The following is a 27434-nucleotide window of genomic DNA, read 5'->3' on the forward strand; positions in this document are numbered from 1 at the left end:
ATTTATTAAATGAATAGAAAATTAATTAAATAATATGAAATGAATAGAAAATGTCATTATTACAATATTAGAAATTTTTCATAATGAAAATGATTCTTAAACAAATAAAAGTTTAACATACCTCTAATTCTTTATTTTTTGCTTGAAGTTCTGTTTCATTTTTACGTACTAGTTCTTTTAATTGTGCTATCAGAAGTTGTTGATCTTCTACAAACTCCATTTTTATTTTATGCTATATCATTAATAGAATAACATTAATTTTATTTCTGGAATATATAATAATTCTCCAATATGAAAAATTAAACTGCTTTTAGTATAATACACTTCACTCCTTACAGAAAAGTTAATAAATTTGTTACATGACAAATTTTCACTCATTTAATTTAAACAAAACATAAATTTCAATAAACATTTAAATTTGATTTTATTATTTCAAACAAGTTTTCATTGACAAATTTGGAAATAAATATCTAATATATAAAAGTTATAAAGTGATTTTTAAAACTGTTTAATTTAATAAAATTTATGTTTAGCTGAAAGCATTTTCATTAAAGGAAATTATACAATTAAATAATAATGTAAAAATATAAATTTATCAAATGTTCATCTTTAAACAATTACATTTAATTAAAAAATAATCTTTCCTATATTATATTTTCATTGTTCAAAATTAACTATACAGTCTAATATTTTTAAGAAAATTACAATAAACATTTATTATTATTTTTCCCAATTACTCATAATTTAATTTTTATAATAATAAAACAGTAGTGCTTCATTCCAGTTACAAAGGCAAACTTAGTTTATAATGGGAAATAAGTAGATAATGGATATATTCCTTGTAAAAGATGTTTCTTGTTAAGAAAAGAGTGCAATGAAATTAAAAATCAAAATTACAGAATGAACAAAGCATAACAATTTTCACTTGCCTGAAAGCAAATTAGTATTGTTTTATGAGAGAACTTTTGGTTCTTTAAGTTAATATCTACATTTTATATGCTTTAAATGAAAATAATGCATTAAATGAAATTAGTCTTTTCCAAATGTTTATTAGTTAGACATAATCTTCTCTCTATCAGGATATTCATAAGCATACATCTTATCAATAAAATAAATAAATTATCTTATTTATCCATGATTACACTTTGAATACTTTTTCCTTAATGGGAGATATCATATTATTCTTTACATATTATGGTTTATATTTTAATCTATTGATAAAGCATTGATTAAAAGTTGTACTCCAAAATAGTTTAAGAGAATCTTTGTTTTTTTTAATCTCTAATCTTCATCATTATTCTTAGACAAATTATATTATAGAAAAGTTCTATTAACAGATTTCCACAGTAATAATAAATTTTTTTGCAACTTCAAGGAACACTTGAAACCCTCATGTTAGTGAAACAGATTCAATCTTTCATTTTCCAATACCAACAATATAAAATTGTTATCATTCTCAATAATAATAGTGTCCTTGTAATTCTACCACTCCGGTTATCTGGTTTTACGTAAGTTTGTTTTTGTATTTCATCCCGGTGTGTGAAAACGATTAATAATAAAGTCTTTCATGAAGATTATAGTCAATAATAGAAATCAGATATAGTCTAAATCAAGCCTAGATCACTATCTATGTCAGCTTTTGCCTTTTGGATAAATAGTTTCATTGTTGTCTACATCAAAAACTGTAGTTTACACATGGATAGAAGTAGATCTAAATTTTCAATTTAGAATTACACTTTGCTTTTGAAATTGGACCTAAATGTTTAACCAACTGTCTGAACTGTGTTAGCTCTAAAAGATTTCTATACATGACAACATTGTAATTGTATGGAATAATATCTCAACAAATAGAACATTATAAAATATTAATGAGAATTTTTATAAAATATAATTACATTTTATAAATAATTGTAAATTAGAAGAAAAATAAAAAACAATAATTTCAGATAATTTTATTCTAATTTAGAATTTAAATATCAAATAGACATCCACAACTGCTGTAAAAATTTGGAAATATTAATTAAGAAATTCTTAATTAATATTTCCAAATTATAGTCCAATTATTTACAGCAGTTGTGGATGTCTATTTGCTATACATTGGGTTTCGATTGGTGTTTATATTTGTATAAATATCAAATTCTTACTATATTCTAATTGTTCTTATTCTACATTCTATAATCCTAAACTATTAAGGTTGAGTGTTTCATCCATCAATTCCAACATTCAAAGATTATCAATGACAAAACAATTTTTATTAACTACATTTTGTTATTGCACATGTATTTTGGACTGATGAATTCTAATCAACAAATTCTATATTGTTAACTTTTTTATAAACAAAGAATTGGCAATAATTTTATAAAACATAATGTACATAATTTCTGATTTTGAAAATTAATGTTGTCTATATTGTATAACACAAATTATCATATATGGACAAAAAAACACAAAATAAGTAGTTTGTCACAAAAAGATAAATATATGAATTATTTATTTTATAGTAATATTGGTAGACATTGACCTGCTTAAACATTCCTTTTAGTATCTCAATGTTTTGTTGGTGGAATTGTTATAATAGACTAAATTCTTTCAGTATTTAACTTCTAAAAATGCTGAAAGTGCTACACTTCTAAAAAGACAATAGAACTATTCCTTCATTTTTTAAAATAAAATTATAAGCTATCAATATAAATATTTTGAAATTTTGTTGAGGAATATTTTGAAATTTTGTGGAGAAATAATTTAATATAAATTACTCGGCTAAAACATATTCTTATTATGGAATGCATGCCAACTGAATTAATTACATTTTACTCTTTCCTGACTTGTTATGTATATAACTCAGCAATGTATTGAAAAATTGTGTCAAATTTGATCCTCTTGGATTTTTGCAAATCTGAACATTTTCAGATTCCCTGAATCCAAAACGTAAAAAAAAAAAAATAAAAACGGAAAAATTTCATAGGTATGTATGTTGGCATCTATTTCATTTAATATCTCAGGATGGGATAATGATTAAGAAACAGAATTTTGCATGATAGATTGTATATAAGGGACATTGATGCTATTAAATTTTGGTCATTAAATGTCAAAGAGGAGGTCACATTAGAGCTCAAGGGAGGTCACATTGTATCTCAAGTGGTGTAAATAAATAACGACTAACCCGTTACAAAGCTATACATCCACAAGAGCTGAATTATCGGGCTAGAGTTGGCTATAATAAATAAATAATTAATATGACAATTTGGCACTAGAGCTTGGCGTTAGGCGCCATTTCTTACTAAACTTAATAATTATAATTAAATTAAATAAATAATTTTAATAATTTGGAACTGGAGGAAAAGAAATCGGCCCAAAGCGGGACTCGAACCCACAACTTCTGCTATCCGTGCAGACACGTTACGAGTTACGCTACCCGGACCTTCGGTCCGATCTCCTCTTCCAGTATATATAAGCTAACACGACGACCATCGACGGTCATTACAATGCTGGCTGGGGACACATCAAGTGTCCACGTCCTCCCAAGGCACTCAACCGGCCATCGCAACCCCGGCAAGGCATATAAATATAAATAAATAACAACTAACCTGTTACAAAGCTATACATCCACAAGAGCCGAATTATCGGGCTAGAGTTGGCTATAATAAATAAATAATTAATATGACAATTTGGCACTAGAGCTTGGCGTTAGGCGCCATCTCTTACTAAACTTAATGATTATAATTAAATTAAATAAATAAATTTAATAATTATAATTTAATAATTTAATAATTTAATAATTAAGCTAACACGTCGATGGTCGTCGTGTTAGCTTATATATACTGGAGGAGGAGATCGGACCGAAGGTCCGAGTAGCGTAACTTGTAACGTGTCTGCACGGATAGCAGAAGTTGCGGGTTCGAGTCCCGCTTCGGGCCGATTTCTTTTCCTCCAGTTCCAAATTATTAAAATTATTTATTTAATTTAATTATAATTATTAAGTTTAATAAGAGATGGCGCCTAACGCCAAGCTCTAGTGCCAAATTGTCATATTAATTATTTATTTATTATAGCCAACTCTAGCCCAATAATTCGGCTCTTGTGGATGTATATCTCAAGTGGTGTGGACTTCATGAAGATTTTATTCATTGTTAGCATTTACAACTTTTCTTTTTTATAAAACTCATCTCTATCTTCAAAATTAGGTTTTTGCCATTTTATAATAATTAATAATATAAAAATTATTTTTTAACAAAATTGTCTGAGATGCTAAACAATACAGTTAAATTTCTCTTTTTCTCCTAGATAGTTTCTCATCACAAGCAAAAATTTTTTAGTTCAAAAATAGCTGTTTCACATTCTATTTTTTGATTTAAAAAATTTTTGTTTATGGTGGATCTGAAGGCAGAATGTTGAATTTCTTAAAAAGTTTTTCCTAATTAAAAATATTTTAATCTAGGCTTCTAGAAAATGTAAAGTGATTTATTTTCCATACAGCTGTTATACAGTTTCCTGGTTTTATGATTAAATGCAGTAAATCATCAAAATCTTTAATTTATTTGTTCAATTAGGTTAGAATCAATCTTTTAATAATAATAAAAATGTTTAATATATTTTAATAATATTCCTTTTATTTTTATTAGTATTAATCCTCTTCCATAATATAAATTTTAATCATCTCTAAAACTTCTTTAATAATATTTGCAAATTTTTTTGTATAAAAATTATAAAAAATTTTTCATCTTTTGTACAAATACTTTATTTTATTTTGCAATACAAATGAAATTATTTGGCTCAAGTATTACGGTTTATTCAACTATTGTATCTTAATATTTACATGTAATCCTCAAATTTAAAGATGATAAATAAGCACCTTTTTTAAAATAAAATTAATATAACTGATTCTTATTAATGAAATATTAAACTTAAAAATAAAAAGTCTTTTTAAAAATGTTTTATCGAGTGAAAAAGTGATAAAATCTTTAAATTATGAAATTCTTCTAGAAAGAACAAAGAAGAAATTTTTCTATTTAATAGATCTGACTGATCTATTAAAATAAGTATTTGCTAATATCTATTACAACTAAGTGTTCAGTGAAATATTTAAAAATTTCCAAAAAACAGTTTTGTACAAAATCGTCAGCTGTTGCTATTGTTCTTTTATATGTTAATAAAAGAATCCACACTTTTCCAACACCACTCCTTTATCAAAACAAATATTTTCAGTTACTTTTATGGCCTCCATCAACTTGAAATAAATATAAATTGAATATTTAAACCAACTGATCTAATAGCATTGCAATGTGAAATTTGAAAATCGAACAAATTTAAGCATTTTAAAATTGTAGCTGAGGATACATTCAAATAAATATAACTTTTTATATAAATACATTAAAATTAAAATAAAATAAATAAATAAATACACCTATATTTACAATACTGGAAATGAAATAATTAATTAACATAGATTATATTTTTTAATTTAAAGGTTTCATCCTATGTTTAAGATACATTATCAATTGCTTGGCAGTCATTAACTGATAACCAGTGGCAACAATACACACAATCAACCACTTAAGCATAGTATGAAACCTTTAAATTAAAAATATAATCTATATTAATTAGTTATTTTGTTTCTGGTATTGTAAATATAGATGTGTTTATTTACTTTATTTTATTTTAATTTTACTGAATTTATATAAAGAAGTTACATTTATTTGGATAAATCCTCAGCTACAATTTTAAAATATGTAAATTTGCTCAATTTTTAAATTTTGCATTTCAAATGCTAAACACTGTTAGAAGGCCATTAGATATATTGGTGTAAACATTCAATTTATATTCATTACAACCAGATGCAGGCCCTAAAAGTGGCTGAAAACATTTATTCTAATAAAGTAGTAGTACTGGAAAAGTGTGAAAGATATCTTTTATTATCGACTGATTCCAGATTTTAGGAGTGCTTTATCTTTTATGTTATTACAGAAAATTTGATGATACTAATAATATGAATTAATAAATAGCTTATTGTCATCAAACTGTGTTCTTAATTTATTTACATTATATTTTTAGTGCAAAAGAATTTCAAATACTGTAAAATATATTAAATAATCAATATTTTTAATTTTATATAATACTGATGAATTAATAGGACTCTAATATAGAAAAATATATACAGATTGTTTTTATATAGTTCTAAATCTTTATTTACCTTTCTTCAGATATTTCAAATTAAATACTTTTTATAATATATTCTTCAATACATCTCGTATATTCCATTTCCTCCTTTATGCACTAGAAATAAATATTTTAAAATAATTAAACTAGTCATAACTTTAACTAAGAAACAATAGCAATATGCTTACACAAAGCATTGCAAACTGTCTATTAAAATGAAATAATGAGGACAATAAAGAAAGAAAGAATTACATATTTTTAAAATTTTTGTTTCAATTTTTACATATTTGAGACACGGGTACAAAGGGGTTAAACAATGCCCACCGTAGAATGTATTATTTGATATTTTTTATAAAGATATTTGCTTACAAATTTGAAAATTATCATTCATAATTTATAAAAATAAATAATATAACAATTAACAAAAATCTGTTACAATCAATAACATTGATATAACTACTGTATTTGATATACTTTCACGTAACTGTTATAATTTGCACGAAAACAAATGCCGTTCCTTCAGCTAATCCATTGTAAATGTTATAAATTATATTGAATCCATTTTAACATAGAATATTTCAAGAATATTCAAATTATCAGTTGTAAATAATAGCTTGAACTTTGATCATTGCATCTAATATGGTAATATAAGCATTACCATATTAAACACTATAAATTTGAAGCTTAATGTCACTAAGATAATTTAATCAATGATATTAAATATTCTTTATTGAATTTATCAAAGAAACTGAATTAATTACAGGTTATATAAATTTAATATGTGAAATCTAATGTAAATTTTAATGTAAAAACAAACGACCACCAATTTTCAAAGCATATTTTAACAAATATGTCTTTGAAAAAAAAATTTAACATTACCTTTTTAAGTTTTTGTAAGATAATGTTAAGATAATGATCAAGTAAGATTTTTTATTTCAAATCAAAACTCTAATTTAATTTATAAGTGTAAATAATATTAAAGATCTCCCAAGCAATTTATGTATAAGCACATATTTATTAAATTCAATCTAAAGCATTATCAAACTTAATTTTTCTATTGTTCATTGAAACTTGATAACAACATGTGAAATATATATTAAATCAGAGATTCAAATTTAATAAGCACAGATTGTCATTATTTATTCTAGCTATTCCTCTCTCATTCGGGAATAAAAATGGGTGCAGACCAATCTAGAGCACCACAAACAACTCTATTATTAATATATTTTGCAGTACTCATTTAATAGCTTTTAGCTTTGATTAAGAATAATTATCAGAATTATTCCTTTTCCAGTTTATTTTCAACTTGTAAGCAAATATTTTTCAAAAAGGATGCAAAGCAGTCATAAAAATCAGCAATATATCTTGTTTCCTCCCGAAAAGCTATCTTTATTCCTGTAAAATGGTAATAAAATACATTTACTAGTACCATTCATAAACTAATTTGGGTGGGTAGTTTTACATGTAAATTCCTACAATACTTACATTAACACCTGCTACACAAACTCATATTCTTACTTAGATTTCTTTTGGACGATGTAAGAACAGGAGATATAATTAATTTAAAATTTTGACATAAGTCGAATCGATTATATTTTTCAAGGACAAAGTAGTTACCACGATCCAAACATCGAGGGAAAACAACATCCCTCCATGTTTGTAAATAAATGACACGCGTATTACGTACCCATACATGGATAACAAACGTTGCCAGAAAAAATTTCTCTTCAAACATAAAATTATTTTTTTTAAATATGATAATAATAATAATAACGCGAATTTTATTATTTGTAATCTCATCAGAGTATACATTAATATATCTTTATCAAATTACGCAAGTTTGAATTTAAAATGACTAATTATTCATTACTAAATTATATATTAGAACACTATTGAAAATGCTCAAGTTTATTTTTATATAGATTTTAACGTAAAATTTTTGTAGGCAAAATTAAAGATTTTTATTTCGTAATAAAGTTTCGGTTAAAATTATCAATTTATAAAAGAATAGCGCATAAAATCATATACTGTATAGTGATGAGTGATTTTCCGATATCCGATTTTTCGCTTGCAATTGCGTCGTCTCCATCCCCGTAATTTTAACGTTCTAACACCACTAATAAAATCGTAATTTTACCGCAATCTATTGAATGAGCGTTGATGTTTAAAAAAAAAAAAAAAAAAAACGTGTTAAATTCAAAGGCAAAAATTAATTTATTTATTTACCATTTTCAAATGTGATGTACGAGAAAAAATGAAAAAAGGTAATAGTGACGTGAACAGTGTTATTTTTACATTAACTGCGGTAGAGGCGGCTGGTGGCATCTAATATGGCAGCGCTCTCGCAGCAGGGGCGCAGCGTGCAACCTAAATACAGTAAAACCTCGATTTTACGGACTAATTCGAGTGAAGGGGTGTCTTAGGACCGCTAGGTCCTATTGCTGAACAACTGAAAGCGTGATTCGTCTGAGAATGTTACTTGACGCCATTTGTTTACACTTCAGTCGATGGATGAACTTTTTATTACTTTTTAAATTTTTTTATGTTTTATTTTTCTGTTTGCTCGGCGGCTTCTTAATCTCGAGAACGGAGTTCGATACACGAAACTCAAGACCAAATATAGAAAGCGTAGGGGCGGCATGTTCCGATTAATTACACATCGTTCAAAAAGATCTCCCCCGAAAGAAGTTAGAAAACGACCGGCAGGAGCAAGTTGATTACTATATTTACAATATAAAAAATTATATTTTTTAAAGTACTATAGGCTGCCAGCGTGCATGCACGTACTGCATACCTACAAAAACCGGCCCTGAGTTATTCCAAGACTTTGTCGGCCTCCCATCCATCTTTCCTATGTGTTATATATTTGGCCAAGTTTGGTTAGATTTGCTGAAATCCGGTGGTGTTAGAAATAATTGGCCATTTAGATCCTAAAACGCGTCGTGAACAAAATGGTGTCAATTTTTCACCGAAATAATATATTGTGTAAGAGATATGGTACATTGCAGACCAACTAAAAACGATTTATGTGCAAGTGTCCTGCGTACAATAAGAAACTGTTTATATGGAAGTGTCGCTACTTGTTATACTTTCAACACCTGGTATAACAAGGTGACGGCCGGATGTTTGAGCTGTTAAGACTTCGGTATACTGGTCTGACATCAAATTAGGGCTGTTGAAGAACCCGGGGCGGGGCGATCTGTACCTGGTGTGTCAAGACAGTCCGGCAGCCCAAATTGTGGATCTTCAGAAACCGACGATGGGTAAGATTAAAACGGCCCTCCATAACAACAAAACAAAAAATCACCAGCTGCCACATTGCAAGTGTGATGAAATATACGATGAGCACGAAGATCTTTAATTGATGATCTTAGGTAAGAGTTAGCAATACTGAAATACGAGCGAGATTTGTGCGCAGATAATTTCTTACCATAATAAATTTACAGAGAATTAACAGAAAAGTTCATCGCAAAGAGATTATTGATGCGAATGTGTGAAATTCCATTTAATCCATGCAAGATATGTGATTACCAGAGCCCCTTCGGCCGCCAATTTAAAGTGTTTTAATCTTTAAAATTGGCGTTTCCACTTCCCGGGACGAGGACCCAGGGGTTGGGGTTGGATTTGTGGGAAGCGAGTGTTCGGGTTGTTTCATTATGTCGAATCACAGAGAACGAGGCGCTTGACGTGTAAGTGTATGAGTGCGAGAATTCGAGTTAAGGTTAAACGGTGTATATCTTCGTGTACAGTGATGTTGTGTCCGTGTGTGTACGTGTGTGATCGAAGAACATCTTTCGGCGTGTCTAAAAACAGAAAAACAGTAAATTACGATACAAGAATAAGATATGTGAGAAATAAAATGAAAGAGTTCTTACCATCGGAGATTTCGGCAAATATTCGCTTGAACGATAAACGGCCGCTTCGTCCTCTTCGTGGTAAAGTTGGGGAGGAAAAAGTATCTCCCTCCCAAATGTTCCTACAAAACACAAAGACAGTGAGAAAGAAACAAGTTGATTCATTTATTACCTAAGGTAAAAATTATTACCTTTATCAGACAGTTTTTCTTTCCGAACAGTTATGAGAAGAGCGAAGGGCCTGACCTAGCCTAACCTAACCGCGGCCGGATGGCCGAGCGGTCAAGGTTAGCAGCCTACCGCCCTGGGGGACCCGGGATCGAATCCGGACGGGTCGAGAAATCCCCAGGAATTTTTCGGGGGGTGGTCCGTCCGGATATGTCGGTCCCCATCCCTCACCACCCGTCCGCCCCATTGTGGGCCTGGCCGAACCCATAATGGGCTTGCTGTAAGAGGCCCTCTTAGTGCCCACTGGGCGGATAGAGTTACAAAAAAAAAAAAAAAACCTACCCTAACCGGAAGATCAATCCTCATAACAGCTGTTTGGGAAGAAAGGTGGGCCGAATGTCGCGTCTGATGAGTAAACGTGTCACGTCCGGGTGGTCACAATCGAGAGTCAAGTCCGTTGTCGTCGACCGAGTGTCACGTTCGGGAGACAAGTCCGTGGGTCACGTCCGGGAAAAGGTGTCAAGTCCGGTAAGGATTAAATAAAAAACAAGATAAATTAAATTTAAGGTTTTAGTTTAATTGTTAGTATGACAAAAGGAAAAAAAAATTTAAAAACCTCTTGCCTTCTTATACTACGTTAGTAAATTGAAACTAAAACCTTAAATTTAAATGATACTTCAGAAATAGCAAAGGAAAAAGTCGTTCACATCTCTTGCGAAGCGACGCTTTTTCCTTCGCATCCTTGCCCACACCGAACGAGAGGATCCCACTCGTTGGAAAAGGGAGGAATGATCGAAACATTCCTCTCCTCCCAGTGCGGCAAAGATGATGTCGACAACATGGAGAATTTTCACTTTTCGGAACAAGTCCGAACAGCGAAATGCCTCCTCTCCGTTCAACGCGGAACAGAGAATGCTGTCGACATCTTCTATTCCTGAAGTCGTTTCCGTGAAGAAAGAACCCCTTCCGCAATTGATGGAATAGAGTTCCTCTCCCCGCTCAAAGGGGGAAAAGGCCCTCTCTTCATCCATTGCAGAAGGACAACGCCCTTCACACTTCATCTTCTTGGGCCGCAGCCACCGCCAAAACTGCCAGTCCTTCATTCTGTAAGGAAAGAAAAAAATATATCTTATATATAAAATTCTCGTGTCACAATGTTAGTTACCTTACTCCTCCGAAACGGCTTTACCGATTTCTACCAAATTTTATATGCATATTCAGTAGGTCTGAGAATCGGCTACTATCTATTTTTCATACCCCTACACCATTTCCCCCCTTTCAAAAATATATTTATATATGGATTAAGGCTTTTATGTCCAACAGATGGCGCTAACTTCCGACGACCTAAGTTTGCTTTCTGTGAGGCATTGTGCTTTTCTGTGAGAATGGACTGAAGCAGATCATTTTTTATCTATCTATATAAATAAAATATAACGTTCGTTTGTTCCTACCGATTCCTTTGAAATTTTGACACAACGTTGCATTCGAATACGCACGTGTTTTTATATAATAGTCCCCCCAGTGGGGGGACTATTATATGTCGAAATTCCCCCCAGTGGGGGGAGATGGACGGGATTAAGGCTTACCGTGAAGGAGTTCTTCACGGTAAGCCTTAATCCCGTCCATCCGCAAACTATCTAAACGAGACTAAACGCAAAAACGAGTCTAAACGCAAAAAAACCGCATGTAAAATAGTATAATAGAAGCCGAGTTGGCTTCTATTATACTATTTTACATGCGGTTTTTTGCGTTTTTAATTGCGTCAACAGATATATACATTAAAAAGGGATTTTTCGATATTTCCCAGCGGGAAAAGTGACGGGATTAAGGCTTACTGTGAAGAACTCGGCTTTTATTATACTATTTTAGATGCGTTTTTGATTGCGTTTTAATAGGGTACGTCAAGAGAATGTACACTAAGAAGGGATTTTTTGAAATTCTCCCCACGGGGGAAGTGTTATACATTTATAATAGATACATTTTGAGCCACAACAACGCGTGGCCGGGTCAGCTAGTATATATATATAATTATATTAATGGGATTCGGATATACTTAACGCAGAAAAACGTTCACGACGAATCGGAATTCGGATAGCTCGCGTTAGATCCTACCGGAAATTGCTAGAACGTTCCAACTGTATTTGCAGTAGAGACGACCGACCCGAAACGAAGAAACTCCCTTACGTGTAATTTGTATTTGTACGACAGAAAATTAAAGGCACGCCGCACGTAGCCATGCGGAAAAGGCACTCGAGCCCAAGTCGTAACAAGTGTTTCGTTCTAGAGCAATTTACCCTAACGTGTACGTCACATAAACGCAACGACGGCATTTAAAAGAGTTTCGTGCAAAGAAATTGCGAACGAGTCGACCAAAACACAAGACAAACGTACGAAGAAGCGAAACGTGCCCACAGCCCAACTCGCCATTCGGGACACGAACGTTTAAGTGGCACAAAGCATTGGCAGAGGGTTACGTAAGTGTGGAAGATCGACTGCACTCAGAAAAGACCACCTTGTGGAAAGAGACAAAGATCCTAAGGAAAAGAATTCTTTGTGTCCAGCCTGTATAGATAACTGTTAAGTGTATTAGTATTAAATGTGTTTGCAGACAATTTAATTCTGGCAAAATAAGCCATTGAAAAGCGTTGTAACTAATACATAAATTGCATGGAGAAGTCGGAGGTCAAAAGGCGAAATTTTTGACCTGTCGAAGGAACATCCCATGCTTCAGAATACGGTCTCCGTCCATCAATGTTACCAAAGTATATTTCAGTTAAAATTACGATGGAATTCGTATTTAAAGTTAGTATTAAATAATTTTTAATTGAATTTCTATAAATAATCCTTATTCTTTGACAGTGTTTATAAAATATAAATGAATTTATTAGGAAAATGAGCAAATACTTAATCCGTTTTCGGCGCTTCGGTCGCTTTCCAATGTGGCGGCTCGTTTAAAAGTCGTTTCGGATGGTAATTCACAAGATTTAAACGCAAATATGCCGGCCGATGTCGTCTCCGAAAGTTGGACGAAACGAAACGAAAATAAAATCTTACATCTAGCTAAATTCTAATGAAAATCTTACTTGGTGTAATGTCGGCGTCCAAAAGTCTTCTTAAAACCACGTTCGGGTAGCAAAGAACACTGAAAAAAGGCAAAAAACACAGCGAAAACAGGAGGAAAGAGCGCACACGTCCGTTTGGCAAGAGAAAAACGTGCAAAGTGACACAAAATCGTGTTGCAACTAGGGATTGCAATTGCTGGATCTCTCATCCAGCAATCCAGTTGGATCCAGCGCTGCGGATCCGCAAATACTCAATTAACTTTCTAAATAATTGCGCAAAAGTCTACGTTGTCGCGTTGCCGCTTTGCTAACTACTAGACTGCTACTAATTACTTACTCACTACTTTACTAACACTAATAATTAAATTACTTATAAATAAACTATACCTTAATCAATCCAGCAAAATTTAATAAAATAATAACGTATAACTCCCCGTTGTACGAGTCTCTTTTTAATATATGAGCCAATCACAGCCCGGCACGTGTGCAGTTTAGGGGCTACGGATGTTTGAAAGGTTTTCTTCCATAAAATTAATCGATTCTAGAATAATTTGACTCAACATTTCCAAATCACGTATAATTTTTTGGAAATAATCCATATAAATTATGCTATAAACAAAAAGTTGTTGGATTACTTACCGAGTGTGCACCGTTCGAAGGCGCCATTGCCTAAACTTGTATTCGTCGCGGAGTGACTCACCGAACGGCGGATGCGTTTCCTGATAAGTTATTCTTTCTGCGAAGAATTCGCTGAACTTTGGAGACATCATTAATAGAAATATAATTTTTATGGCCGTTGAATAATGTTGTAAATGTTGTTTTCACAAGAACTGTATAAAAATTTATCAATACTTTCCGCCTAAACTCTCCGTATATACGCGTGGCGCTGGACGGCGGCAAGTAGTTCGTCTGCTAGTCCACTATTGGTCCAGATTCGACCAATCTTGGCGCGACACGAGTCGGCGATGACGTTTTGCCGTGTTATACGAGTCTATTTTAGCATGTTATACGAAACCGATCACAATTTTTTTCGCCGTGTTATATGAACCTGTGTATATGACTGTGTTATAGGGGGTCTACTGTATATTATGGCAGTGTACTTTACAGTGGTGCAAATATTTTTTATAACAATGTACCGGATCATGGAGTTTACATTTCACACGACACGTCATCAAGAAATGGAGCACCGCGGTTCGTTGTGTGTAGTTTGTAGCACGGATTAGGATAAATCCGTGGTTTGTAGAAGTAAGGCTGAGAAACAACCAACAGTTTTATTCGAAGGAAATGAGACATACACATTAATGGAAAAGGACGTCAAAAAATTAGTGTGTAGTTAATTAATTTAAAAAGTAGTTGAAAAAAGCATTGTTATTAAATTAATAGAGTTTTATAGTGGGGAAGGAAATCTTCATAGTTATCATACTTGACGACTAATACTTGACTTCATGCATTCCTTGTTAACATTATAACGCTAGAATGATTGTCCGATCTTGATGAAATTTTCTAGGAAGACTCATCATCACTCAAGGGTGAACTGATTAAAATTTCAACTCTCAGAAATGTTCCATTTTTGTAGAACTGGAGATAGGGGTCAAAACGAAGGTCGCGTTTTTCTTCAGTATTAGAGGTCAAAATGAATTGACTAAGGCTACGTCCTACGTGGCAGCGTCTATTTATCGAGCCTATTTATCCAGAGATGAACTTGATCAGTTCCAAACAGCAGTAGAGCTATATCCAACAAACAAGCAAGTTAAACAAAGTAACGAAGACTACTTGCAGTCAACTGGGTGCTCTGTTGCTTATATAGCATCTGAAAACACTCCAGATATTGCCCTGCCTTCGTCCAAAGATGTCTCAGCTCTTGGTCTCTCCAAATATTTTAATCTCTCAGTTAATGCAAGAATCATGCTGGGAGTCAATGCCGTACAATAAGAAGGAAGGCGTTTCATTAGTCGACTCATGAGGAGATGTGTTGTATGAAAACAGGGCAGGTGGAATGAAGGTATCCCAATTCGATTTGCACCCGTTCGAAATCTTTGCTAAAATTGACATGAGTGACTTGTTCATTCTTTTACAAGTACCATTAGAGCAGGGGCGATAAGAAGTGGTTAGATTGTGCTTTATTTTCGGGAGTCCTAGCGCATCATTTACCAATTGTGACGTGAAATTAGCTCCCCTGTCGGATATTATCTTTTCAGGACACCCGTATCTACATATCACTTTCTCAAACGGTTCGGATATGAGAGAGTGAGCTGTTTGATTTGCTAAAGGTACTGCCTCAGCAAAACGAGTAAACAAGTCAATGATAACCAGAATGTAACGGTTTCCTCTAGATGAGGTAGGTAACGGGCCAATAAAGTCGACCGAAATGATTTGGTATGGATACTGGGGTTTTTCGTGTTCGCAGTACGGGGCATTCCCTTGATGCAGGTTATAACGTTGGCATACCTCACACTTTGAATGAAATCCTTGACTAGCTTACGTATGTTACGGAAATAGTGGTAACGAGCAATATTTCTCGTAGTTTTACTAACCCCTCATGTCCAGCATATGCGGTTACGTGAAAATGCCTAATTATGACTTTTTGGCTCATCCTTTATCGCTTCTTCCCCGACACAAAGCCTCAGATAACTATGACCACGATCGTCACTATTCTGCCAAAACAGGTCTCCTTTCAAGATTTTGTAGCCACGGATCTCCGTTGGTAGACAGGTTACCATAAAAAAAAATCGTTTAATAAAAATAGTAGGTTCTTACAATTCTCCTCAAAGCTTGGACACAAACCCAATTCTGGGAGAGAATAAAAAGTTTCTTTTCCTTCTTTTTGATGGAATGTTCCGCGTTCGGTTGAAAGCTCACTCGATCCCACGTCGACGTACGTTTCGGTGGAAGCCCCGGGGCGTGTGGCACAGTCTCGAATTGAAAATTCGAGAGAAAGGATGGATCGGGTAGGAACCTGATGTCTCCGGCTGCGAGGGTAAATCCGGGCGCCGACTAGATGGTGGTGGTTATTCCGCACGGTAGCGAATTCAGATGACTAGCAATAACAACAAAATCACCAACAAGCACGAACTGAGAACCAAGAAACCCAGATGTCCTTGAACGCGCGGTTTTTAATTAAAAGTTTTGCATCAAAAGTCGCCTCTCCATTGGTCTCTCCTTGTCACCTGGTGACAATTCGTAACCCGATGGAGGGCGCGGGAGAGCTCAACGTCTGAATATGATGCCTCTCTAGTCGCGTTTTTCTCGATTTTTTTTTTTTTTTTTTTTTTCTTCTTCTTCTATCTCATATGGAGATTTTAGCGCTGATGAGGCTCTTTCTCCGATCTGACGTTATTTCGTTTTTAGTTAAATCGTCCCGTTCGTTTTATATATGTTTCCAGACCCAGCACTAGGCGGCGGGATGTGGTATGCTCAGCCGGATCGTAGATCGAGAGTAGCGTGTCTGCTGTGGCAGGGTTCGTATTTAACGTCAACCCCAGTTCTTGTCGGGCAGCTGCGTAGTGCGGGCAGCGCAGCCAATAGTGCCGAGGTGTTTCCTGCTCCGAGCAATGGGGACAGTTCGGCGTCTCATTCAGTTTGCGGGAGTGTAAGAAGTCGTTCAACGGCGCCGTTCCCGTTCTCAGTCGTGCCAGTAGAGTCTCTGTTTGTCGGGTCGTGGCATGATGGTAATACCAGTTATTAAATGGTTTGATGTGCTCCCGACTTTTGTTCTGAAGTTCTGCCAACCAGGCGTTCGTCAGCAGCCGGACTGTGTCGTCCCAGACTACCCGGGCAAGGTCACGTGGCAGCAGGGTCCTCCAGACCGACCTATTCAACTTCTCGTTTCGCGCCGCCTTGTCGGCTGCTTCATTTATGGCGATTCCCGTGTGGTCAGGGGTCCAGCCCGCCACACAGTCCGCCCTCTGCATTACTATGCTCGCCGCCAGGTCGATAATGAGGGCTGGCGAGGTAAACGTCACGTTCTCTACGGCGTGCAAGACCGACAGGCTGTCGGAGAAGACTGCCGTCGGTTGGCCTGATTGTGCGTAAATGGTAAAGGCCCTCAGAAGTCCCTGGGCCGTCTAGCTTCTGCTAGGACTCGGTGGACGTATGGCTCCTGGTGTTGACGCCACTTGTAATATGTGAGGCCGGTCGCCGACTAAAAGAGGTTGTAGATTGGGCTGAATTGACCTCTTGAAGGTGCACCATCGCATGCGAGAGGGCCCGCATCCGGAGCCTACTGCGCAGCGGGACGTAGCCAGTTTCCGCAAACAGTGACAGTAAGGGGGTAGTTTTCGGCACCCCCAAAGCGGTCCTTAGTGCCTTGTGAAGAGGAACCTCTATGCATTTAATCGTTGTGATAGGTGCCTGTGCTAGTAAGGGAGCCCCGAACTCTGCCATTGGGCTTAGTACTGCCTTAATCAGCTTTAGGATGCTCGCCCTGCGAGCTCCGTTTCGTCGGGAAGTGAAATATTGAAAGTACGAACCAGCTCGCGTAAGTTTGGACCTTAAGTACTCGGCGTAGGTTAAACCACGTGAAAGACTGGTGAACAGTGGCGTGCCGTGACATTTGATGACAGGGAAGCTGTGTTTCTGTAAGAAGCTGACTTCCAGGGGCAATCAGTTAATTGCGCGTCAGTGATGGTCTAGGGCAGTGGTTCTTAACCTTTTTATACTCGCGGCCCACCAAATATTTTATAATTTTTTTGTGACCCCATTTTTTTAATAATAATTTATATTTGATAATTTATCTATAATAAATTGATTTTTTTAATTATTGCTTTATTTTTTATATAATAAATGTAAATCATAACTTTATTATTTCATTATCTATTAAAAACATTCAAACTTCACAATTAAACATGAAAACTCATTAATTTTTAACAGAAAATAAAATAAGAAACATGTCGATAAATCGATGCAATGTCGATGCTAAAACTAAACTAAAACTAAAACGCCCACTTGTCGTAAGGATTTTGCATAACTTTTGCAAAAATATTTAAATTTTCAAAGCCTACTATTTTTCCTAATTATTTTTAAAATTCCAAGCATTAATAGTTTCTTAAAATTGCTTTGGAATAAAAGAAGTAAATACTGCGGTGTAAGTAGCATATTTACATTTATTTCTTCTGTACTAACAAAGTTGTATGTAGGAAGAAATACAAAATAAATAAATAAAAACTAAATAAGAAAACTTTATTTTTCTTATTTCACTTTTCAATACGATATTCGGATTATACATCAATTTTTTTTTAATTATATTCTGAAGGAAATTTTGCATAATTTGGCGGCCCCGGCAAACTTCTTATGGACCCCCAGGGACCGTGGCCCCCTGTTACGAATCACTGGTCTAGGGTCCATCCGTATTCATTTGTTCGATAAGCCAGTAAAAACTGTAGACTTCTCTAAATGTATTTTTAATATCACAATTACATTCCGAATCGCTAGCCACGATATAAGGGCTAAAATTAAAAATAAATTATAAAAACTTACTCGGTGAAATAAAATGTGCGGTGGATATACATACCTGGTACAATGTATTGTTCGATTGTATTAATATACTTTTAAAGAAAATTATAATTAAAATATAGCTTTGTAAAGAAACGTACATAAAAATAACATTAAATAAAACGTGCCCAGCAAAAATTATATAAACAAAATCTAACACCTTATCTTCGCTGAGAAAGTTTACTTTTAAACAAACGTTTTCAGCCTATTCTATAGGCCATCATCAGGCTAAAAAATCGAATAGTATTGTTCCATAAGAACGAATACAAATATTTAAACTTTAAATTAACAACGGATTAATACAAATATTTAAATTTAAAAATCAACAACGGATTAAAAGATGATACATAATAAACTAATAACGTATAGAATTAAAAACAAAATAAAAAACAAAATAAAAATCAAAAATAAACTCAGAAAAACTTCTAAACACAAGCATAGAACCATAAAATAAACATGTAAATTAAGAGTTCCTTGCAGAGTTCTTAACCATATACTTCCAGGCCGATGGAAGGCCCTCAGCGTCCCTCGCATTTATACACGCCCCTTCCAGCTTGCTCTTGTAAATCTCTATTTTCTCAGCGGTCCTCGCCAACGTTGGGGAGCTCACGGGTTTTATAATGTCCGCTTCATCCCATTTAACTATCGAGCTTTCGGTCTGAGCCATTTGGGATAGTACCGTGGCGTTGGAGCTTTTTCTGATGTTATACTCGTGCTCCTTGAGTCTTACACTCAAACTCCTCATAATCATCAATATTCTGAAAAGCCCGAACCTTTATAAGATTTAGGAATGACAAGGATAGCATTAGGAAGGAAGAAAAAGCGGGTGTGTATAGGATACCATACGAGAACGCACAGCTAGGAATTAAGAAAGATTATATCGGCGTTACGACAAGGAGTTTGAGTGTAAGACTCAAGGAGCACAAGTATAACATCAGAAAAAGCTCCAACGCCACGGTACTATCCCAAATGGCTCAGACCGAAAGCTCGATAGTTAAATGGGATGAAGCGGACATTATAAAACCCGTAAGCTCCCCAACGTTGGCGAGGACCGCTGAGAAAATAGAGATTTACAAGAGCAAGCTGGAAGGGGCGTGTATAAATGCGAGGGACGCTGAGGGCCTTCCATCGGCCTGGAAGTATATGGTTAAGAACTCTGCAAGGAACTCTTAATTTACATGTTTATTTTATGGTTCTATGCTTGTGTTTAGAAGTTTTTCTGAGTTTATTTTTGATTTTTATTTTGTTTTTTATTTTGTTTTTAATTCTATACGATTATTAGTTTATTATGTATCATCTTTTAATCCGTTGTTAATTTTTAAATTTAAATATTTGTATTAATCCGTTGTTAATTTAAAGTTTAAATATTTGTATTCGTTCTTATGGAACAATACTATTCGATTTTTTAGCCTGATGATGGCCTATAGAATAGGCTGAAAACGTTTGTTTAAAATTAAACTTTCTCAGCGAAGATAAGGTGTTAGATTTTGTTTACATAAAAATAACATAAAATATTCTTTACTTTTTAAATCTTAAAGCAATCCACTTAGTCAAATATCTTGATACGAGTAGCTAATGGATGGAACTAGTGCCGGTCCAGGTAGGTGTGTAGTGAGTGTGTGCGTGCCAAATCCCGAGGGTGCCGATACCGGTCAATGTCAAATGCCTCTTTTGTCGCATCACTAGTATATCTCAAAGGACGCCACAGGGCTGTTGTAAATTTTAAACGTTTCTCACCGTAGCTGTAAAAATCTAACTATGTTAAACTTAATAGTCATTCGTTTTCTAACTAATTCGTTTTAATACCAGGTGTACACGGAAATCAGTTTCCCACTGTACTGAGCGAGTGATTGGTTCTGTTAAGCTTTTGTTGAAGTAAAATTCTGGCTCTTTCAACAGGGTTTTATTTATGTCCCCATTCCCTAATCTCTTAATTATTTAGTCACTTCTTAAGTAGAAATAAGTCGAAACCAGTTACTTTGTACCTGAATATCTGTAGTCTTGGGAAAACAGTGGAAAGACAAATTTTTATGACAACGGATATATAAATCGTAAATTTAAGGAAAATAAATTCTAAAGCTTTTTTTTTGTACCATTGTATGTACTGTACGTCTCATTCATTAAATTTGGTTGTAAATGATGCTGCCAAAGTAACAGTTAATTTTTAACACTGTACTAGAATTGTACACGTTTTTTCTGCATCCCCTTACAGATGGGACATACTAAATCGTAATGTCACCGGTTTAACATCGAAATCCGTAAGTAATATAAGATGGGAGAGCGGAATAAACGCAGAATAAATATATCAAATATTTTAATGGAGTTTTTTTAAACTCCTGTCAACTATACAGAACTATCATAAAAACGTGCCAGTAAATTCCTATCGGTTGGGTTAAGTTATAAATCTAGTCTACGGTGGGCAACCCTTTTTATAACATGGGCCAGAATAAATTTTACGTTTTTTTCCGCGCCGTAGTAGTTAATTGACGCCTTCTTGTGACTCGTAATTTTTTTAGTCTGCAATTATGAAATAAATAAATAAAAAGTTAATTACTACATTTATTTCTCTTTATCGTTTTCGAAAATTACAAAGAATTGGAAAAATAACTATTAATTAGTTATTTTTCCAATTTAATAATCTATTAAAGATCTCGCGGGCCGGATAGAAACTTTTCGCCAGCCGTAGCTGGCCCGCGGGTTGCCCGCCGTTGATCTAGTCTCTTCCTTATTCACATAATCGGGCGACAGTGGCCGAATATCTAGCAGGCGGCTAACAGCCCACAACCGCTCCGAGATATAAAGTCGCGTACTCTTTACACGTGTGTCGCTTCTACCAGCTAAACCGTGACGTTTGTGCTATGTAAAGCGCATGCGCCAATGCCTATAATCTGGTTGCTTGGAAGTTGACAGGCAGGCGGATAACAGCCCACAACCGCTCCGGGATATAAAGCTGTACTCTTTACGAGTGTGTCGCTTCTACCAGCTAAACCGGGTGAGGTTGGTGCACTGTAAACTGCATGTGCTAATGCCTATATAATCTGGCTGATTGGAGACTGACCCGGTTTCGACATTCCTTCCGCCATCGAATTATTCGAATATACAATAGCAATCTTATCGTTTTTTTTTCACATGTAGTATAGAAATTTGTAAAAGATACATAATGCAGTTATAATAAAATATTAATTTTAATTAATTCAAAGTACGTTAAAATATGAAAATTTATATTTTATAAAATGCAAGGGAAGGTCATTGGAAGGTGGAATCGGCGCTTCCATCGCTTCCAATGACGGCACGCCACTGCTGGTGAAGGTAGATCCCTAGTATCCGTAGCGTGTCTCGTGGGGGGATAGTCCCCAAGCTCAAAGTTAGGGTAATCGCCGGTCGTCTCTTCTTGGGAGAGAAGTCAATGACTGCACTTTTCTTTGCTGAGAAGGTCAAGCTCCAACGGATCGCCCAGTCGTCTAGGACGTCCAGTGCGTTTTGCGCGTACTTAGTCGCGCTAGCCTGAGAAGTACTCGTCGCAATGATGTAGATATCGTCAGCATATACTAAAGTCATGACTGAGGGCGGGAGGGCTTCCCACAGGTCCGCCATGTAGCACGTGAAAAACGAACGCAAGGACACTCCCTGGCGGGCTGGCGGGACACCCTGGTTGAACTCGTAGAGGGTGGAGAACACCCCTCTCCAACGGACTCGAAATACGCACCTCAAGAGAAACGAGGAGAGCCAACGACAGGTGTGGTTTCCGATCCCCAAGGTCGGCAGTTTCGCCAGAAGTCCTTCTTGGCAGACCGAGTCATACGCTCCTTCGAGATCCAATGCCACTACATATGTCCATTTATGTTTGTCTCTAGCCACTGCGACGTGGTGATGTAAAACCACCAGGGCCTCCTCCATGCCCCTGTAAGGGAGGAACCCGAAGTGGTGGCGGTGGAAAGGGTTCTCCCGGACCAGCTGAAGTTGGATGCGATGTTGGACCATCTTTCTCGAATGTTTTCGCTACCTGCGAAGTGAGTGATATCGGCCTGTATGAGCTTGCAGACGTGGGCGGACGTCCGGGCTTTGCTATCGGGGACTATTATTGCCGTTTTCCATTCTGGGGGCAGTCCCCTGTTGTCCAGATGTCGTTGAATCTATCGAGAAGAGCCCTTAGGCCCTCTGGCGGAAGGCCCTCAAAGTTTGGACCAAGGCCCTTCAAGACCCGGACCAAATAGCGGCCGGTGGCCGCTATTTGGTCCGGGCCCGGTGTTGTGGGTTGCAACCGGCGGATCGCTTGTATCAGTTCCGGCATCGTGAAAGGCTGCTCGTCGCATCTATTCTGTGATCGTTGGGCTCCGTGAGGGGCGCAAAACATCCCTGCACACGGGGACGACCGAAAAATCTCGCCAATTCATCCGCCTGTTGACTCGGTGTGATGAGGACTGTTAGAGTTAGCAGGATGCAATGATCCTCTGCATTCTCCGACGGGGAGCGCAAGCGCCGGAAGATCCTGTAGATTGTTGCTGTTGTGAGCGGTCTGGCGCAAATGCTGTTCCACCAATCACGCCGGAACTGCCGAACCCACCGGCGGAGCTCCGCTCCCATCTTCTTGTATGTAGTCCACCATGTGAGCGACGCATACTTTTTCCTCGACTTTATTCCCTTCTATTGTTTAAATAGAAAAATTTTCCATTGTTCAATCGAGACATTCAATTCCTCCTAATTGCGTCTGTAAAGGAGATTTTTAATTTCTCGATTGATATCCCACATTCGGACCACCCGACTGACCTCCGTTAGGGTTCTCACAGCAGTATAAGATTTTTACTTTTCAATAAACTCATTGCAAAATAATACAGAATACGAGCTTTGGATAGACCATTTGAGAATATAGACTACGCATCGCATATGACCTATGGCTGAGCGTCTGCAAGGATTGAAAATACGATACTCGCGATCTCTGCTGGTTCAGATTGGACAAATGGAATAACGTTCGGTCAGTCCGAACACCCTTTCATTTGCCTTGTGTTCATAGCGCCCGTGATTTCCAAGAGTTATAAGAATTTCCACCTTATGTAACCGCTAATTCGAAGAAATTTAGAAATAGAAACAACAAAATTTGAATTTTAAAACGAATTAAAATTAAAAAGTGTTCTTGAAAAATATTTTAGAGTTGTTTTTGCCCCTTTGTCTTTGGGGAGTGCCAGGTCTCTTGGCCCCCCATTGTATCCGGCATTCAAGAAAGAGAGCGGGCCGTGTGCCAGTGTGGAAAGAGCCCAAAACTGTTCTTCTAGCCGTGAATGTTATTCCCAAGAAATCTGAACATTGTAAGAGGAAAGTTGTCGACAAGAGTGTTAATTAAGCAAACGTAAAAAATTCTTACGAAGAAAGTTAAATTTATGAAAGAATGAGCCGAACCCTGTTCATCCAATTGTTTGTCGAAGAAAACGAAAACAAATTAGAAATATGTTAATGACTAGTAAACTCTGTTTCATTTGAATACCGGTATAGCTAGTAGCAGCGCCGGTCGCCATTTTGTTTGTGGACATGACATTCACAAACAAGATGACTACCGAAAGTGCCACCATAGGGACTCCATAAATAAAATTAAAAGTATAAATAAATAAATAAATTTTCATTCAAGATCTTTCAAAATAAAGACTTCATTTCAATACAAACTATGCCAAAAATCTATAATTTAATTACTTGATTTTTTTGTGTTAAAATTGAGTATGAAAATACACAACGTTTGTAATACAGCAATTTTGCTGCCAGATTATTGTACTTTATTCACTTTTGTCCAGTGCCAGATCCAATAGGTGCGAGGCCCGATTTGAAATTTTTTTTGCGGGGCCCCTCAAACTTTAAATAACAAAATTAATTAATCGTTAATTTACATATTGAAATATATATTTTAAATATTTATTTAAAACAAAATCCAAAATCCAATTACAAAAGTCAAAAGTCATGAACCATAAGGTAGACAAATTTCTACATTAAATAACCTGTGCCAAATATAAAAACAACAAACCAACCTATATAAATTTTGATGTGCTGCGGGGCCCCTTTAAGAGCGGGGCCCGATTGGAGCATATCGCTCCCCACCTTGGTGGACTCCGGCGTGCAGCCTCCTTAGGGCAAAGAAGCGGAGGGCTTTTCGTAGTGCCTGCCAATCTGCCTCCTTGGACCTTTGGGCCTGCTACAAACAACTCGGTGCCCTGCTCCTTCGGCAGTCTCGGCAAGCGCGTCGGGAGTGGTGGGGCCGTTTCTGCTCCTCCCCTCCTTCTCCGTCCACGATTCTATAGGATTTTTCGCCGCCTCCGCACGCCCGCGGACGCGCCAACGACTCACCTCATTTTGCAGACGACGGAAGAGATTACGTCACCAGCCCAGCAAGCAGAGGCGCTGGCCGCCTACTTTGGTCGGACCCGCCCATTGGGCACTTTCGCCCCAATTACAGTGCACAACAGCGACAAGTTAACCTTAGAGGACGGCCCGTTTTCGTCCAGCAGAGTTGCTTCGGGCCCTTCGTGGCCTTCGCCCTAAAACTCCGGGCCCAGACCGCATCCAGGCTCAGGCCATTCGCGCTCTCCCCTCGGCGGGCCTTGCAGCCCTCCTGGCGACCTTGAACAGGGAATGGATGGCGGGGACATGCCCCCCGGAGTGGAAGATAGCTTATATAATTCCTATTCGCAAACCGGGCCGCCCGGCGACCAATTGCGCCTCCTATCGGCCAATTTCGCTAACTTCTCATATGGCTAAGCTATTCGAGCGGATGGTTTTGCACCGTTTCCATCTCTTTGCGACTAGTTCCACCTTTTTCCACCCTCACCACTTTGGGTTTTTGCCCTATAGGGGCGCCGAGGAAGCGCTGATTCTCATTCACCACCAGATCGCAGTGGCTCGGGCACAACGGAAGTGGGTCTTTATGTTGGCCCTTGACCTGGAGGGGCCTACGACTCTGTTAGCCAGCAGGGCCTCCTGGCCAAGATCCGGTCCTATGGCTTCGGGGGCAGGTTTCTCTCTTGGCTCCAGGCGTTTCTTCTTGACCGCCAGTTCCAAGTCCGCTGGCGTGGTATCCTCTCCCATCCCCACTCTTTCCGGCAGGGGATCCCTCAGGGGAGTGTGTTGGCCCCCCTCCTGTTTACCTTATATATGGCTGATATTTGGACGGCTGTTCCGTCGGACGTTACGACAATAGTATACGCCGATGACATCTATCTTATCTCTGCTAGCTCGAGCCCCACCAGGGCCCATGCCCGTGCCCAACAGGCTTTGGACCACTTGGAACACTGGGCTTTGGGATGGAGCATGTCTATTTCTGCAATGAAGAGCGCGTCAATCGACTTTTCGGCAAAAACCAATCGCTCACCTTTATCTTTTACCCTCAGCTCGGGGACCATTCCCCAGCAAAGGATTGTCCGGGTCTTGGGCCTCCAACTTTCACAATCTTTCACCTGGGACGGCCATGCCCAATTCCTACGGACCAAACTTACACGGTCCTGTTCTTATTTAAAGTATTTCGCTTCCCGCCGGAACGGGGCCCGGACAACTGACCTCCTGCACCTAGTCTACTCGATGCTTCGCCCAATGGCGGAATTTGGTGCCCCGCTTCTCGAGGGGGCTCCGCCCTCCAGCATTTACCGGATGGAGCGTCCACTACATGAGGCCCTTCGGACAGCGCTGGGGGTCCCCAAATCGACCCCCCTGTTATCTCTATACACCGAATCAGGGTATTTTCCGCTTCAGCTTCGCCTTCGCCATCGAGCGATAGCGCATGCGGTAACCCACTTATCCCGGGGCCCATTAAGCCCTCTGGCTTTTCCAGGCGGCACCCAGCCTGGCCTTTTACCACTGGCGCCGCTTTCAGGCCCCCTATGTCGACCGGGTCTTCTCTCATTTCGCTAACGGGAGTCTCCGGTTGCCAGTCTCTACCGCCAGAGTTTCCACCCCGTGTGCAGATCAGGTCTGGCCCAAGATCTACCTCAATGAGTGGTCCGCAGCTGGAGCGGCCCACGACGAGGGCTTGAAAAGCCGGTATTCCGAGCTCCAGGCTAATCAAAGGCACGATAGGTACTGTATCGGTACAGATGCATCGAAAACCCCTCTCAGGACTCAGATCGGTATAGTCATCCCGAACGAAGGAATCCGGGAGACCTGGCGTCTTAACGACGCCTGTAGCGTTTTTTCGACAGAAGCAATCGGGGTTCAGCGAGCGTTGATGATCGCCTCCCATCATAATCGTCCGACAGTTATCTTTTCCGACAGCCGCTCAGTTCTGCAGGCAATAGCGAATGTCTCTTTTTCTTCGACGGCCATTATCTCAGATATCGCATCTACGATTAGTAGGTTCACCGCCCCCCTGGACATTGTTTGGATCCCAGGACACTCGGGAATACTGATTAACGAAGCGGCCGATAGGGCGGCCAGCCACGCTGACCTTACTGGCTCCTGGCGCCGCTCCCTGACCCCGAGGGAACTACGTCAGATCAACAGGGATAAGATTGTGCTCGCCCTCACCGACAATTGGTCGGCAGCTCTTCGGCTTAAGGGGAGGGAACACCTCCGGCCGTTCTCCCCTGGCCTTCTCGCGCCGAGCGGAATCGCTTTTGGCGAAGTTTCGTACAAATACGGCGCCTTTACAATCTTTTCTTTATTCACGTCACCTTAGCCGCTCACCGGATTGTCAGCACTGTGGTCTGGAGCAGTGTTTCTCAAACTTTTTGGA

The 27434-nt window shown here is 37.5% G+C and overlaps 2 protein-coding genes across 2 annotated transcripts in view; one reads left to right on the forward strand and one right to left on the reverse strand.

Moving 5' to 3' along the window:
- LOC136980731 (uncharacterized) overlaps positions 1–7848 on the reverse strand; it is a 43063-nt gene extending 35215 nt beyond the window's left edge. Inside the window, exons 1-3 of the mRNA XM_067276929.1 lie at positions 7642–7848; positions 6191–6273; positions 122–232 (exon numbers count right to left, since the gene is read on the reverse strand). Coding sequence (XP_067133030.1) covers positions 122–220 — 99 coding nt within the window. The 5' untranslated portion in view covers positions 221–232; positions 6191–6273; positions 7642–7848. The remainder of the gene's footprint in view (positions 1–121; positions 233–6190; positions 6274–7641) is intronic.
- A 9328-nt stretch (positions 7849–17176) lies between these two features.
- LOC136980640 (uncharacterized) lies at positions 17177–27377 on the forward strand. The gene is given in 6 exon segments (XM_067276779.1): positions 17177–17268; positions 19519–19756; positions 22585–22740; positions 25194–25656; positions 25659–26488; positions 26535–27377. Coding segments are annotated over 6 exon segments (2622 nt in total).
- Positions 27378–27434: the final 57 nt, after the last annotated feature.

The sequence above is a fragment of the Centruroides vittatus genome, unplaced genomic scaffold (genome assembly GCF_030686945.1).
Source record: "Centruroides vittatus isolate TY-2023 unplaced genomic scaffold, ASM3068694v2 contig_717, whole genome shotgun sequence".
In the NCBI taxonomy this organism is placed as follows: Eukaryota; Metazoa; Arthropoda; class Arachnida; order Scorpiones; family Buthidae; genus Centruroides; species Centruroides vittatus.